This window comes from Panicum virgatum, chromosome 6K (genome assembly GCF_016808335.1).
Source record: "Panicum virgatum strain AP13 chromosome 6K, P.virgatum_v5, whole genome shotgun sequence".
Taxonomy (NCBI): Eukaryota; Viridiplantae; Streptophyta; class Magnoliopsida; order Poales; family Poaceae; genus Panicum; species Panicum virgatum.
This window is the reverse complement of record NC_053141.1, coordinates 3,984,738-3,998,862: the sequence shown is the minus strand read 5'-3', so window position 1 is coordinate 3,998,862 and position 14,125 is coordinate 3,984,738. Positions and strand designations below refer to the sequence as shown.

The following is a 14,125-nucleotide window of genomic DNA, read 5'->3' as shown; positions in this document are numbered from 1 at the left end:
TTAAATAACAAAACTAATTACACAGTTTGGATGTACATGACGAGATGAATCTTTTGAGCCCAATTAGTGTATGATTATCCATAAGTGCTACAGTAACCCACATGTGCTAATGATGCGGTCAAAGGTCTCAAAAGATTCGTTTCGTGGTTTTCAAGTGAGTTCTGAAATTAATTTTTTAATTAGTGTCCGAAAAACCCTCTCGACATCTGTTCAAACCGTTGACGTGACTCCAAATTTTTTTGTTTGGAACTAAACGGCCCCACCTTCCTTTCTCCGTCGTCTTCTCCATGGCTGCCGCCTGTCACATGAATGGATGGAGAGAATCCGTAATTAAAGAGGGAGGGAGCACAGCGACCAAAGTGGATTGGGCCCGCTGGTCCCGGGCCCACACGAACACCTCCTCTAGTCCTCTCTCTCCTCCCTCCTCACCTTCCATCCCTCGTCGGCTCCTCGCCGGGGCCAGGCAGGGAACAGTGGATCGATCCCCCCCCCACTCGAGAGTTGAGCTCCAGCCTCCAGCTCTTGCTCCTTCCATTCCAATCCGCCCCCTGTCCGTTGCGTTTCTTTCCCATAGAAAACCGCGAAGCTCCCCCACCCGGGCCAGTCCACCACCGCGCCGCACCACGCCAGAACAGAATGTTCTTGGATGCTCCTGCGGCCACAACATTCCCTTCCCTCCCCTGTACCCGTCGTCCCTTCCTCCGTAAACAACAGAGGAAAGGAAGGCCTCGCCCTCCCCTTCCCTAATCCGGGCCCCTAATCCTCCTCCTCCTCCTCTCCTGCAGCGTCCCGGGTTCTTGGGCTCCCAGGGGTTTCTGGTTTCTCCCTCCTCTTCCTCCTCTCTGGGTGCTGCTGGCTGGGGTTTACGGGGCGCCGCGCCGCGCCGGCCTCTTGCCTTCTTTCCTTTCCGGTTCCCGCGCAAAGTTTGGATCTTGCCGGGTCAATTGGAGCCGCCGCCGCAAGAGGAGGCGAGAGAGGGCTCTTGGGACGTCGATGGTCTGAACAGGGATTCTGCTTCGGCTCAGGTATGCCACGATTTTTCCCCTCTCTCTCTTTCCCTCACAGAAGGTCACTTTTTTTTTGACGCTCGAGTTTCTCAAGTTTTCTGCTATTTCTTCTTCTTCTGAATCAGAACTGTAGATGTGCAACTTCGTGTGGCTCTTCCGCGTAATCTTGCGGATCTTCAGGGTTGCCTTGTGACGCTCCACCTCGTGGTCTTCACTTCACCGCGGCCAGCGGCCGCACCGCTGGATTGAGCGTCTTCTCGTGGGGGAAAGCTACCCGCGCCCTTCGTCAGTGTTCTTCTGTAGAGTTCGGCTCAAGCACGTGGAGGATAAAAAAATAGGCAAAAAAAAGCTGCAACCTTGCTGCCTTTGATCTCAAGGAACCCGGCGGCCGGCTCATTGATGTAGTGTGGCGTCCTTTGTACTGGGCATTGTAGCAGCAGCTACCGCTCCGGGATGGCCTGCCAGAAGCTGGGATCCAGAGCAGATGTGTTCAGGAAGCAAGGGCAGGAATGGTATGTGCTGCTCCACACTTTCCCCACCATCACCATGTTGCCCTGCCATGCCTAATCTGTGCAATCATGCATTTCTTTTAGACTTGGCCTACATTCTATTTTGTGCGATGCTTGTAATTGACTAATTCGTTGATACAATTATTATACCTACTACCACAATAGACTACTAGTATTTGTCTATGGGCCGAACGAAAGGCGCCATGCATGATTCTAGAAGCTGCCGAACATCCGCTGCCAAACCGCTTCCTGTTGGCTTCATCTGGGGCTCTCATTATAATATGCTAATTAATTCCGGAGAGATGGCTTTAGTCAAGAGATGGGAGCCAGCTTTAAGACTACAACTTTGTTGTTTGTTTTTAGCTTATACACATTTGAAATTTCTGGACGGCATTACGAAGTAAACATAGCCTGTTAATATGAATATGCTAAGATTTCCATTTGATGCGCTCTATGCACAGCAAAATTCAATCTATTTTTGTAGGCCTACATTTTTGTTGTACTGCTCTTTTGAAGTTATTGAGGTAAAGGCATTGGTGGGTAAATAGGACTTGTACTGTGCAGAAAATCTTGTCCTAGATTTAGTATTCACAGCTGCATTTTCCCCTTTCGTGTGCAACAATTGTTTCCCTTGACTTTTGTGGCACGGATTATGTTCATATTTGTAAGTTTGTTTGCACATGGTGAGCACTAAATGAACCAAATTTAGTCCTTCACACTCTGCCATGTGCCCATGTTACCACATTATATTGATTACTCCGCGGTAGATACTGCCATACTGGCCCTGCAGTGTGTGAATATACTACTGCAAACCTGCTACTTGAGACAACTTTTTTCTCGGAAAACGCAGGAGAGCTGCGCATCATTATATATTTATATTAAGAACTAAGAAGAAGGAGGGGGTAAGAAACCCCAGGTGATACAGTTTAGGGCCTGTACCAAACCCAAACAAAGGACCCTGATTGCTATTACAAAATAAACTAACAAGATGGGGCCTGACCAAACAGAGCTAAAAACTAGAACTTATGTCACATGAGATCCAAGGGCGAGGAGCTGTGACACTCCTCAAGCCCCGGCAAAAGACCATTGATGCAGTTCTTCCTTGATACCCAAAATAACACAAGAGATATTGGGTGTAGTTCCATCGAAGACGCAGCGGTTGCGGTGCTTCCAGATGGTCCATGCTCCCAAAATAATGATGGAGTCCAATCCTTTTTTTCTGGTCTGGTTAAAAAAAAAGCTACTTGAGATAACTTATCGCAGTAGCTAGCATAAACCTTTAAGAATGATTTTTGGTTGGACAAATCTATTGTTCAGAACTGACTATTTGGAGGAGGAAAAAAAAGAGCTGGTGTGACCATTGCCTTATCAATTAATCAAGCATCCTGTTTTTCATCTTTTTTTTTATTTTCTCTTGGTAAAGTCTTCGGTTTATTCTCTCTGAAAGAGAGTAGCTGACTTTCATAGCTTAATGCTGTTCAATAATCTCTACACTTAAAACAGTATTTAATGTTTCCTAATAGCAACTGTATGTATATCAACTAAGGTGTCCACTGCCTCGACGACTCCCAACTCATTTCAATTTTATCAATTAATCCAACACCCTCTTTTTTTATCTTTTAAGTACTCTCTTGGTAAATTACTAAGTATATTATCTCTGAAATAGCTTACTTTGATAGCTTCATGCTGCTCGATGATGTCTAAACTTAAACGAGAGCATATCTAGTGCAAACCAAGGTACCTGTGCAAACTTGCAAACTATGGATCAAGGCCACAAAATTCTCATCTGATGGCTCCCTTTAGAGGTGGGTTCATTTAGCACTTAACCCCCCACCATTAGCTTTACTAATCATAGTTTTCTAGAAAATCCCTTCCCCCCTAATCCCCTTATCCCTAATCGCCTGCCCAAGCCACCTCGTCCAGGCGCCATGGACTCCGCCAGGCACGATTGTGCTGCTGTCTCGGCGATGCGCCCCATGGAGTGCTCCTCCACCGTCCGCAGGAACACCTCGTCCTTCCTGGCCAAGAACAGCTCCGTGCGCACGGGCCCCAGTTGTGCTGCTATCTGCTCAGTCCATGGCGTCGCTGGCGGAGTCCATGATGGTGGGCTTCATGGCGCCTGGACGAGGGGGCTTCACGGCGTGCTTCATGGCGGAGTCCATGGCAGCGTCCATGGCGGCGCCGGCGTTGGCTCCATGGCGGCGCCAGCGGTGTCCATGGCGGCGTCGGCGGAGTCCATGACGGCGGGCTTCATGGTGCTTGGACGAGGGGGCTTGGGTAGGCGATTAGGGATTATGGGGACTAGGGGGAGGGGGTTTTCCAGAAAACTGTGATTAGCAAAGCTAATCGTGGGGGGTTAAGGCCATTCCCAATCCATAGTGTCTATAGATGACGTCTAAAGGAAAAAAAAAGAGTAAGAAACTACTCCTAGACACAACCTCCCCAATGCATAGTTTCTATGATAAAAGGAGAAAATAGATCACATCCAATCCTCTCCTTTCTCTCTCCTTGCCTCATCCAATCACTCTTCTCCCTTTCTTGGTTCTTGTGTAGACATAGTGTCTTGCATGAGAAACCATGTCTATCTTTTTCCTCATTAACTCACTTGCCATGTCACCAAATTGCTTATATGGCATACTTATTAATGCTATGGAAACCATCCTAGTAGAAGGGTTGGGACTGGTCTAAGTGCTAAATGAACTCACCTCTAAAGGGAGCCATCAAATGAGAATCCTGTGGCCTTGATCCAGGTGCCTTGGTTTGCACTAGATAGTAGGGCAACTTAAACAGTATTTAATGTTTCCAAGTAGCAACTGTGCTACATATCAGCTAACTCAAGGTTCAAAATTTACAACTCTATCAATGTTTCCATGTCCAGGGACCAGGGATACCTCGACATGATGCCTATTGTGGATCCTTTTTAGGATTGCTGCAAGAAAATTATCTTTTATGGTTTTACGAAATGAGTGCTCTACTTATTTTCATGCATGCCTGTCTGTTAGAGTTGTCCAGATACATGTCTTACTAGAAATTGAGTTATCCAAGGAGAAAATTACTGATGACAGGTATGTCCATTGTGCAGGTATTGCACATCTGGTCTTCCTAGTGATATAACTGTGGTAGTTGGGGAGCAGTCTTTCCATCTTCACAAGGTAAAATTTCACCAGAATGAGTCACGCAGCTGTTTCTTTGTTTCACACCATTTTTTTAGCATTCATGGAACTGGCGTATTAATTCCTTTGAATTTGGGTGGCTATTTCAGTTTCCTCTATTATCAAAAAGTGGCTTGTTGGAGAGGCGTATCAGAGAGAAAATTGATAAGGGGGAAGATAGTTGGGTTGTTGATCTATCTGATATCCATGGTGGAGCAAAGGCTTTTGAACTAGCTGCTAAGTTTTGCTATGGTGTAAAGTTTGAAATGACTGCATCCAATGTCGTACACCTTCGTTGTGCTTCTGATTATCTTGAAATGACAGAAGAGATATCTGAGGGAAATTTGATCACCCAGACAGAGAACTTCCTTACCCAAACAGTGCTCAGGAGCTGGAAAGACTCGATCAAGGCGCTTCAAACTTGTGATGACGTCCTTGATATTGCCGAAAGATTGCAAATTGTAAAGAGGTGTGTAGACTCCATTGCAACTAGATCATGCAGTGATCCTGATTTATTCGGTTGGCCAGTAGCCCAGTATGGAGGCCCCATGCAGAGTCCTGGAGGGAGCCTCTTGTGGAATGGTATTAGCACTGGAGCAAGGCTCAGAAATAGCAGCCCAGATTGGTGGTATGATGACATCTCATGCTTAAGCCTTCCCTTATACAAAAAACTCATCTCAGCCATGGAGTATCGGGGCATCAGTCAGGAGATTATCGTTGGATCCCTTAACCACTACGCAAAAAGGCGTTTGCCTGGTTTGAATCGGCGTAAAAGCATCAGTGATGTCAGTAACTGTCTTTCTATAACAAGTTTAACATCCATCCCCTCTGAAGATGACCAGAAGTATCTTCTTGAGGAGATCGATAGACTACTACCTTTCCAAAGGGGTGTTACATCTTGCAAGCTACTGTTTGGCCTTCTGCGCACAGCGATTTTTCTGAAAGCCAGCCCCTCCTGCTTGTCCAATTTGGAGAGAAGGATAGGTATGCAGCTTGATAAGGCCAGTCTGGAAGATCTTTTGATACCGAACATCTCCGAGTCTGTAGAAACACTATATGATGTGGATTGTGTGCAGAGGATTGTAGATCATTTCTTGGCAATGGACCAAGAAACTGGTGGGGCCTCCCCTGGCCTTGGTGAAGATGGGCAAATCTTAGCTTCACCATCTTTAATGCCGATAACAATGGTTGCTAAGTTGATTGATGGTTATCTGGCTGAAGTTGCACCAGATGAGAACTTGAAGCTGACAAAATTCCGGTCTTTGGCAGCTGCTATACCGGAGTATGCCCGTCCAATAGATGACGGACTTTATCGTGCTATTGACATATATCTTAAGGTAACAATATTTCATTGCCGCTCTTTCTCTCCGTGAACACAGTCATACCCTCAAATGTCAAATTTTTCATATGCCGTGAGATGACAAATTGTATACATGTATTGTTTTCGATTATTGTTGTACTGCACATGCATTTCACAGTTGATCTTATCCTTCAATATGGTATCACTGCTATAATATGGTGGATATTGTTCTGACTGCCCGCTGTTCCAAAAGTCTGTCAAACTAACTGTATGAATGATGCTATACATCTGACGGAGTCATATGACTCATGTCCGACCACAGGTGCAAAGCAGGAGTATGGTCCCACAGGCCACCTGCTCTTTCACATGAGGGTTGTAACGTAGTCTGACACTCCAGAGGTTTACTGTAGTCCTAAAGCTCTGTCCCCTGAGGGATTAGTCTGCCATCAGTGGTAGACTGGGAACTTTCTCCAAATTGTATTGGTTAATGAATCAATTGTTTTTACTGCACTGTGATGTTGCTTATTGCATACTATTGTATCACTGATCAGCTACATATAGCAGCTAATGCTAGCAACAGACATATTCTGACATATAATTGATTTGAGCCTGTTTGACAAAAAAATGCTTTGGTTTGTATTACTGATGCATGTATGTTGGCTGCTAACTATTTTTATATCCCATAGGAATCAATGAAGATCTCAAGCTAAATGTAATTAGTACTATTAATGTGCCATCTTCTTGCAATAAACTGACCATGATTATGTTGAAATTGCTCATAGTTTACTTTGTTTTTGTTGCTAGGCGCATCCATATCTGTCTGAGTCGGACAAAGAAGACCTCTGCCGGGTGATGGACTGCCAGAAGCTGTCCCTGGAAGCATGCACCCACGCGGCTCAGAATGAGCGCCTCCCGCTCCGTGTCATCGTGCAGGTGCTCTTCTTCGAGCAGCTCCAGCTGCGGAGCTCCATCGCGGAATGCCTCATGATCTCCGAGCCCCTTGATGGTGGTGTCTCGCGGCAGCTAGGCGGCCAACCCGTCTCTGGCGAGCACCACCGCGGTGGCGCCGGCTGGCCCCTGGCCGCCAGGGAAAACCAGACCCTGCGTGAAGGCATGGACAGCATGAAGCAGCGGGTGGCCGAGCTGGAGAAGGAGTGCACCGCCATGCGGCAGGACATCGAGCGGCTCGGCCGCAGCCGGAGCGCCGGCAAGAGCAGGTTCCGGTTCGCGCTCGCCGCCAAGCCGCAGGTTTGCAGCACCAAGGACAAGGATGCCGCTCCGGAGACGTCAAAGACAGCGGCGGCGGCGGAGAGTGAGGACAAGGTGGCCGTGGTGAAGGGTGGTGCCGGCGGTGAGGGCGCGCCGCAGCTGAAGCTCAGGAAGCACAAGATGAAGCTGCCAACCTGTTAGCTTTTCTGCATACATTTCCTAGTACATACCCCAGATGAACTTGGCGCCTGATGGAAATATCATCTTATGCTAAAGTTTTTTTTTTGACATTTGCTAAGTGAAAAATGCATAGCACAATCAGCATCCTTTGTTCTATCTTTACAGCCATTGGATTTGCCTGCCAGCCGTTTTCAGTTTCTCATCCATCACGCACAAGTGCTCCAGTACTACTCGGTTGCCTCATTGAAAGAGATTTGTCCATGAACTTCAAAATAATTTACCAGCAGTATCCTTCGAGATTCCTGTGAAATTTCTATTCTAATTTCCAAACAAAACTATTAGTCAGGAAAAGTGTCTGAAACACTACCCTTTGAATTATTTTTTTTTCTTAACATAAACAGGGTATACAGTATTTCACTATTTTTGTTCCCGGATTATTCAAACAGCGTCCAACTTGAGGCCCAACCCGGTTGCTTCGCGAAGAACAGACGAAGAAGCCCAGCCCAATATAAAACGGGCCGTGGCCCACGGGCCCCCTAGCGCGGCCCACCCAGCCTCCTCCCTCCCTCCCTCCCCTATAGAAACCCACGGCGAGCCGCCTCTCATCCGCTAGGCTAAAGCGACGCCGCCGCCGCCGCCGTCCGCCTTGCCCTTCCTCTTCCCCGAAGGCCTGGTCCTCCTCCTACTCCTCCCACCTCCACTGACCTTCCGCTAGCTAGGGCTAGGCATCCCCCCCGCAGGAGCGATGGCGATCAAGCGGACCAAGGCGGAGAAGAAGCAGGCGTACGACCGCAAGCTGTGCAGCCTGCTGGACGAGTACACCAAGGTGCTCATCGCCCTCGCCGACAACGTCGGCTCCAAGCAGCTCCAGGACATCCGCCGCGGCCTCCGGGGCGACTCGGTGGTGCTCATGGGGAAGAACACGCTCATCCGGCGCTGCATCAAGGCCTACGCCGACAAGACCGGGAACCACACCTTCGACCCGCTCATGGACCTCCTCGTCGGCAACGTCGGGCTCATCTTCACCAAGGGCGACCTCAAGGAGGTCCGCGAGGAGGTCGCCAAGTACAAGGTGGGTTTCTGCTTCGTCGCATCTGCTTGTTACCCGCCGATGTAGTGTGATTTGGTACTGGTCAATTCAGTTTTGTTGTTCTGAATATATGGGTTGGACGATTCGGAAACTGCGCGATTTTCTATTGTTCCATGCGCTATTTGTCTCTCGTACAATGCTTGTGGATTAGTGTCACATGGCAGGTCCAAATTCACATTGAGCTGTATTGTATCAACCTATTTTTCTTTTATATGCTGCAGTTCATAGTTCCATCTGTGGTACCCGTGCCTGGTAAATTAAGGTGCACCATTATGTGTTGTAGATCTGTAGTAGTTTTTGATGATGGAGGTAGGGCTGTTGCTTTGTATGTGATAAGCCTGTACATGTGAATTGTTTTTTTTTTTTTTGGGGGGGGGGGGGGGAGGTGTTACAGATTGAGAATATTTTCTTGTTATAAGGTGCTTGCTATTCTTTTTGTGAATTTGGGTAGTTATCTTCTTTGAAACAGGTTAGCAATAATAAAAAAATAATGTTCTGCAATCTGTTGCATTGCTTTATCACTGATGCTTAGGCTTTGTGGTACCTGCCCGTGTTGGGCTGTCTGTTATTACATTGAAAATAACAGTTTTAGCATTAAAATAAAATATTCAGCAGAGGCATGTCAAGTGACATTCTAGGTTACCTGTTAAGTGTTTTCTTGTCTTAGATAGAGACAGAATCGCTATATGGCCAAAGCTTAATCAGAACATCAGTAATTACTTATAGAATACAGTATATCAATTCATTTTAATCGTGTTTTATTTTGGCTTGATACAGGTTGGCGCTCCTGCTCGTGTTGGACTGGTCGCTCCTGTTGATGTCGTTGTCCCCCCTGGCAACACTGGCCTGGATCCCTCCCAGACCTCTTTCTTCCAGGTGAGCATTGGAGGAAACACATCTCTTTAACAGTATGTTTGAAGTACCAACAGCAGAACTTCAAACCTATTGAATGTTTCAGGTGCTCAACATCCCAACCAAGATTAACAAGGGTACCGTTGAAATCATCACCCCTGTGGAGCTCATCAAGAAGGGTGACAAGGTGGGCTCATCCGAGTCTGCCTTGCTCGCTAAGCTTGGTATCCGCCCCTTCTCGTACGGTCTTCAGATCACCGATGTCTACGAGGATGGGTCGGTCTTCAGCCCTGAGGTGCTCGACCTGACTGAGGAGGACCTGATTGAGAAGTTCGCCGCTGGTGTCTCCATGGTTGCCTCTCTGTCCCTAGCGCTCTCGTACCCTACCCTTGCCGCTGCGCCCCACATGTTCATCAATGGGTACAAGAACGTGCTTGCCGTTGCTGTGGAGACGGACTACTCGTACCCGCATGCTGACAAGATCAAGGAGTACCTCAAGGTAAGCTTGCGTACGCTCAGAGATCGTTTGAGCAAGTGGATTCAAACAACTGGGAGATTGTTCTGTAATGATTTTATTTCCTTGCGCATAACCTCTCTTGCACGCCAAAGAGAGTACTATAGTGATTAATTGCAAGTGATGTTTTAACTGGTACTAATGTGTGATGTTTTTGGTTTGCAGGACCCAAGCAAGTTCGCCATCGCTGCCCCTGTCGCCGCTGCAGACTCTGGTGCCGCTGCTGCTCCCAAGGAAGAAGAGAAGGCACCTGAGCCCGCAGAGGAGTCGGACGAGGAGATGGGCTTCAGCCTGTTCGACGACTAGAGCTGCTCTAGCATAGCCCGTGCTGCTGCAAGTTTTTGGCTTTCGCTTATGATGAGACACCACAGTACTGTCACCCTATTATTTAGCGTACCTTGTTTTTAGTAGACAAAGAACTAAGTTGTGTCCCTACCTAGTGTGTAATCGACGATGGTAATGGTGATCTGGTTATGTTAAGCCTTTGGGTCTTACTGCTCGTGTCAAGAGAGATCAAATGCTCCAAAGTTATCATCTGCATCACATTTTTTAAATTGGCAAGCTTGCCAGTCAAAGCAGCATGCCTGTGTGCCTTATATAATGTTTCTTGGTCCAAGTGTGACAAATCTTTTTGTCTGTGAGCTCAAGGTGTCTGTCAGGAAGCTCCATGTTTTATATTCCAAAAATCAAAATCGCCTGGCCCTGGTTATCAGCAACATGACAGCATGGCGTCTCTCCCTATCCTGCTATCTGCCGTCTGTGGCCGCAACAGCTCTTCTCCTTGCCGCGTCTGCAAAGTCGTGTCAAACCTGCGTACAAGTACCACCGTCTGAGCTTCGCTCGCGGTCGACGGACGGAGGCGACGGCGATGGCGCGGCATTGCCAGGGTCACATCGCGCACTGCCTCGGCGGCCTCCTCACCCGCCGCGGCGGTGCCACCGTCGCTGCGGACTCAGGCGGTCGCAGCATCACCGGCGCGGAGTTCGTCGACGGCGTGCACAGGCTGGCCGTGGGGCTCATCGGCAGCGGGGTGCGCCCCGGCAACGTCGTCGCCACCGTCGCCTTCAACAGGTACGTGCAGAGAACTAGAGCGGCGGAGCTGGTTTCACTCAACATCGTTTCTGAAAATTTAGTTTCACCGTGCCATCCTCTGGCACGCAGCATCGAGTACGTCGAGCTGTTCCTCGCCGTGGCACACGTCGGAGCAATCATCGCCCCTCTCAACTACCGCTGGGTAACGAGCTTCTCCTTCTCCGGCAGCCGTTTGGAACGGCGATTGATTCGTAGTAATCTTCAGTTTCAGCAGCTACTGCTACTTATCTGCACAAGTTGAAACTGCGATTAATTTTCTTGCGAGCCAGAGCTTTGAGGAGGCGGCGCAGGCGCTGGAGCTCGTGGAGCCGATGGCGTTCATCTTTGACGGCGTCTTCAGCTCTTGGGCCCTCCGGCTGACGGACAGCAACAAGTATTCGTCCATTGGCCTCTACATCATTCTGGGGGACGCTTGCAGCACAGGCCATGCTGCAAACTGTAAGATTTTGGCTGGAGCTGGAACCTGTTGTTCATGTTGGGTTCTGTATTGAAACTTAAAAAGAAACTGCGTGATATCTAGCATATATAAAATGTCCATGTTCCGTCTTCAACATGTTTTTTCAGTTGGATCAGTTGATCACATCAAGAGAAGCGTGAGAGGACCTATAGCGACAGAGCCCATATCCGCTCCAAGGGATGTTGCTTTGATATGCTTCACATCTGGTAAATCTCCAAATTTTGTGGCTGATTTCCTACTTCAATCTGTGCCCAGTTTGAAATGAAACTGGGTTCCTAATTGATGCGACGTGGCAAGCTATTTTGATTCAGGTACTACTGGGCGACCAAAGGGTGTAGCGATAAGCCATACATCTTTGATCATTCAATCCCTAGCAAAGATCGCCATTGTTGGCTACGGTGAGGATGATGTATGCTATCAGAATCCAAGTACTCTGTGTTACAGCTTTATACCCTGAAAATTGCATTGACCTGTAGCTGGGGTTGACAATTTCATAAATCACCAAAAAGAAACTTTTGCCATGTTAATGTAATTCGGTTTCATTTCAGAATAAACATTAGTTGTATGAACTTTAATGTTTTCCCTTGTTGATCTGCAGGTCTACCTGCATACAGCACCTCTGTGCCATATCGGTGGGATCTCCTCATGCATGGCCATCCTGATGGCTGGAGGCTGTCATGTCCTGATACCGAAATTTGACGCCCAATCAGCTTTCGATGCCATCAAGGAACATGGAGTAACTTCTTTCATCACTGTCCCCGCGATCATGGCTGATCTACTGTCTTATGCTCGGTTCGTGAAAGTGCTCAAATTTTCTGAAAGCCTAGGAATGCATAATTTATTGGTGGGACTTTCTCAACCAGAAAGGAGAGGATATCAGGCCCAGTGATGACAGTGACCAAGATTCTAAATGGTGGTGGTGGATTGTCAGAGGAATTGATGGATGGAGCTTCTCAATTATTTCCTCGTGCTGCTATTTTCTCTGCTTATGGTATATCTTCTTACCAACCACTACACTGGACTTCCTTAACTGTTACTATTTGCAAGCATGAAGTAACACCTTGTCATACCTTATCCTCATCAACTCCGAAATTCTGTTGCTAATAGCTCTTCACATTTACCTACTGGGTTAAACACTTTCGGAAAGGACTAATAGAGCTAGCATCTTATTCTTATCTCATTTATGTAATGTCACTAGCATAAAAACTTGGTATGCTTATTCCTTAAAATTATATAGCAGTGCTCCTCCTGTTAAAAAAGTGTGCCTTATTTTAAACAGGGATGACTGAGGCCTGCTCATCTCTGACATTCATGGCTCTCAACAAACCAAAGCTCCAAGAACCCAACCAACCAGGCAACCATTCTGGGGGCATTTGTGTTGGTAAACCAGCACCTCATGTCGAGATAGAAATTGGCATGGATGGTAATAACCCTAGTTCTTCGCTAACTGGAAACATCTTAACCAGAGGCTTGCATACCATGGTTGGGTACTGGGCAAACAACAAGGTGGATTCATCAGATTGTGTCAGGAATGGATGGCTGGACACTGGCGACACTGGATGGATGGATAGTGCCGGTAATCTATGGCTTATTGGGCGGAAAAAGGGTCGCATCAAAACGGGAGGTGAAAATGTTTTCCCAGAAGAGGTACTTTTCCATAACAAATCAAAATTCGACATGTTCTTCAATCTTTAACTGTAAACATATGATTTGAGAATATATCACCTGAAATTGTTCAGGTTGAACTGGTGCTGTCCCAGCACCCTGGAGTAGCTAGAGTTGTGGTAGTTGGTATACCAGATAGTCGTCTTGGTGAGAAAGTTATTGCTTGTGTTAGCATCAAGGATGGCTGGAAGTGGACTGATGCAAGAGCTGAGCACCAAGGTGAAAGCAAAGAAGTCTCTCCTCAGAACCTTCATGACCACTGCAGGATGAAAAAATTGAGCAGGTGATATTGTCATGTATTCCCCAGAAATATAGTACCGTTTTGAAACAGAATGCGCAACCATTTGAATATTTTTTCCCCAAACAAAGTTCGAGAACAAATTAATTACCAATGAAGCTACCACCAGTTTACTATTGTTCTCAATTTGTGCAACAGATTTAAGGTACCAAGGTCGTATTATCAGTGGAGGCAGCCGTTCCCAGTGACCAGTACAGGCAAAATCAGAAGAGAGGAGCTCAAGAGGGAAATCTTAGCAACAATGCAAATACCCAGCAACTTGTAGTTTTTTTGAGGCAAAGATCGGTTGTATTATGAACCAAATTGTGGCTCAATTTGCTTCGAATTTAAGTCTTGGGTTTATCTGGTGTCTCAATGACGTGCTCTTTTTCTTTTTATCTTGGGAACATATCAGGTGCAAATCAACCTCTCCGTGCAAACTATGGAAACTTCAATCTAGGCCACAACTTTTTGAGTTGTGGTTGATCAGGTTAGACTTTGAGATGCTAGACAGAGAGAGAGAGAGAACATGCAAATGTGAGCGACTTTGACAACTGAAATAATATCATTTCTGAGCGCTGGTAGATAATTTTTGCAGGAGTAAATTCCCTATATATAGCACCAGAAAAAACATAATTCCCTATATAGCACTAGAAAATTTTGTCTTCCCTAACTTTTTGTTTCTCGAACACGCAGGAGAGCTGCGTATCTTTGCATTAAGAAGAAGAGATTGGCCAATTTACATCCGATCACCCACCTTGGGCCAAAATGGGTTTTGGTTAAATAGAACTCATAGAAGACTCTTACACAAAAAGATAGAA

At 46.8% G+C, this 14,125-nt stretch overlaps 3 protein-coding genes across 3 annotated transcripts; all 3 read left to right on the top strand.

The window, feature by feature from the left end:
* The first annotated feature begins 366 nt into the window (after positions 1-366).
* LOC120711313 (BTB/POZ domain-containing protein At1g30440-like) lies at positions 367-7,554 on the top strand. The gene is made up of 5 exons (XM_039996787.1): positions 367-1,025; positions 1,133-1,519; positions 4,599-4,668; positions 4,779-6,005; positions 6,773-7,554. Exons 2-5 carry the CDS (start codon positions 1,461-1,463, stop codon positions 7,376-7,378), a joined length of 1,962 nt encoding a protein of 653 aa, XP_039852721.1. The 5' UTR covers positions 367-1,025; positions 1,133-1,460; the 3' UTR covers positions 7,379-7,554.
* A 403-nt stretch (positions 7,555-7,957) lies between these two features.
* On the top strand, positions 7,958-10,351 carry LOC120711317 (60S acidic ribosomal protein P0). Its single transcript, XM_039996800.1, has 4 exons — positions 7,958-8,429; positions 9,225-9,323; positions 9,406-9,798; positions 9,979-10,351. Exons 1-4 carry the CDS (start codon positions 8,103-8,105, stop codon positions 10,117-10,119), a joined length of 960 nt encoding a protein of 319 aa, XP_039852734.1. The 5' UTR covers positions 7,958-8,102; the 3' UTR covers positions 10,120-10,351.
* Positions 10,352-10,559: 208 nt separating this feature from the next.
* Positions 10,560-14,112, top strand: LOC120711314 (2-succinylbenzoate--CoA ligase, chloroplastic/peroxisomal-like). The gene is made up of 11 exons (XM_039996789.1): positions 10,560-10,884; positions 10,975-11,047; positions 11,175-11,343; positions 11,470-11,568; positions 11,674-11,771; positions 11,961-12,154; positions 12,226-12,353; positions 12,642-13,009; positions 13,102-13,310; positions 13,464-13,794; positions 14,001-14,112. Exons 1-10 carry the CDS (start codon positions 10,682-10,684, stop codon positions 13,588-13,590), a joined length of 1,668 nt encoding a protein of 555 aa, XP_039852723.1. The 5' UTR covers positions 10,560-10,681; the 3' UTR covers positions 13,591-13,794; positions 14,001-14,112.
* Positions 14,113-14,125: the final 13 nt, after the last annotated feature.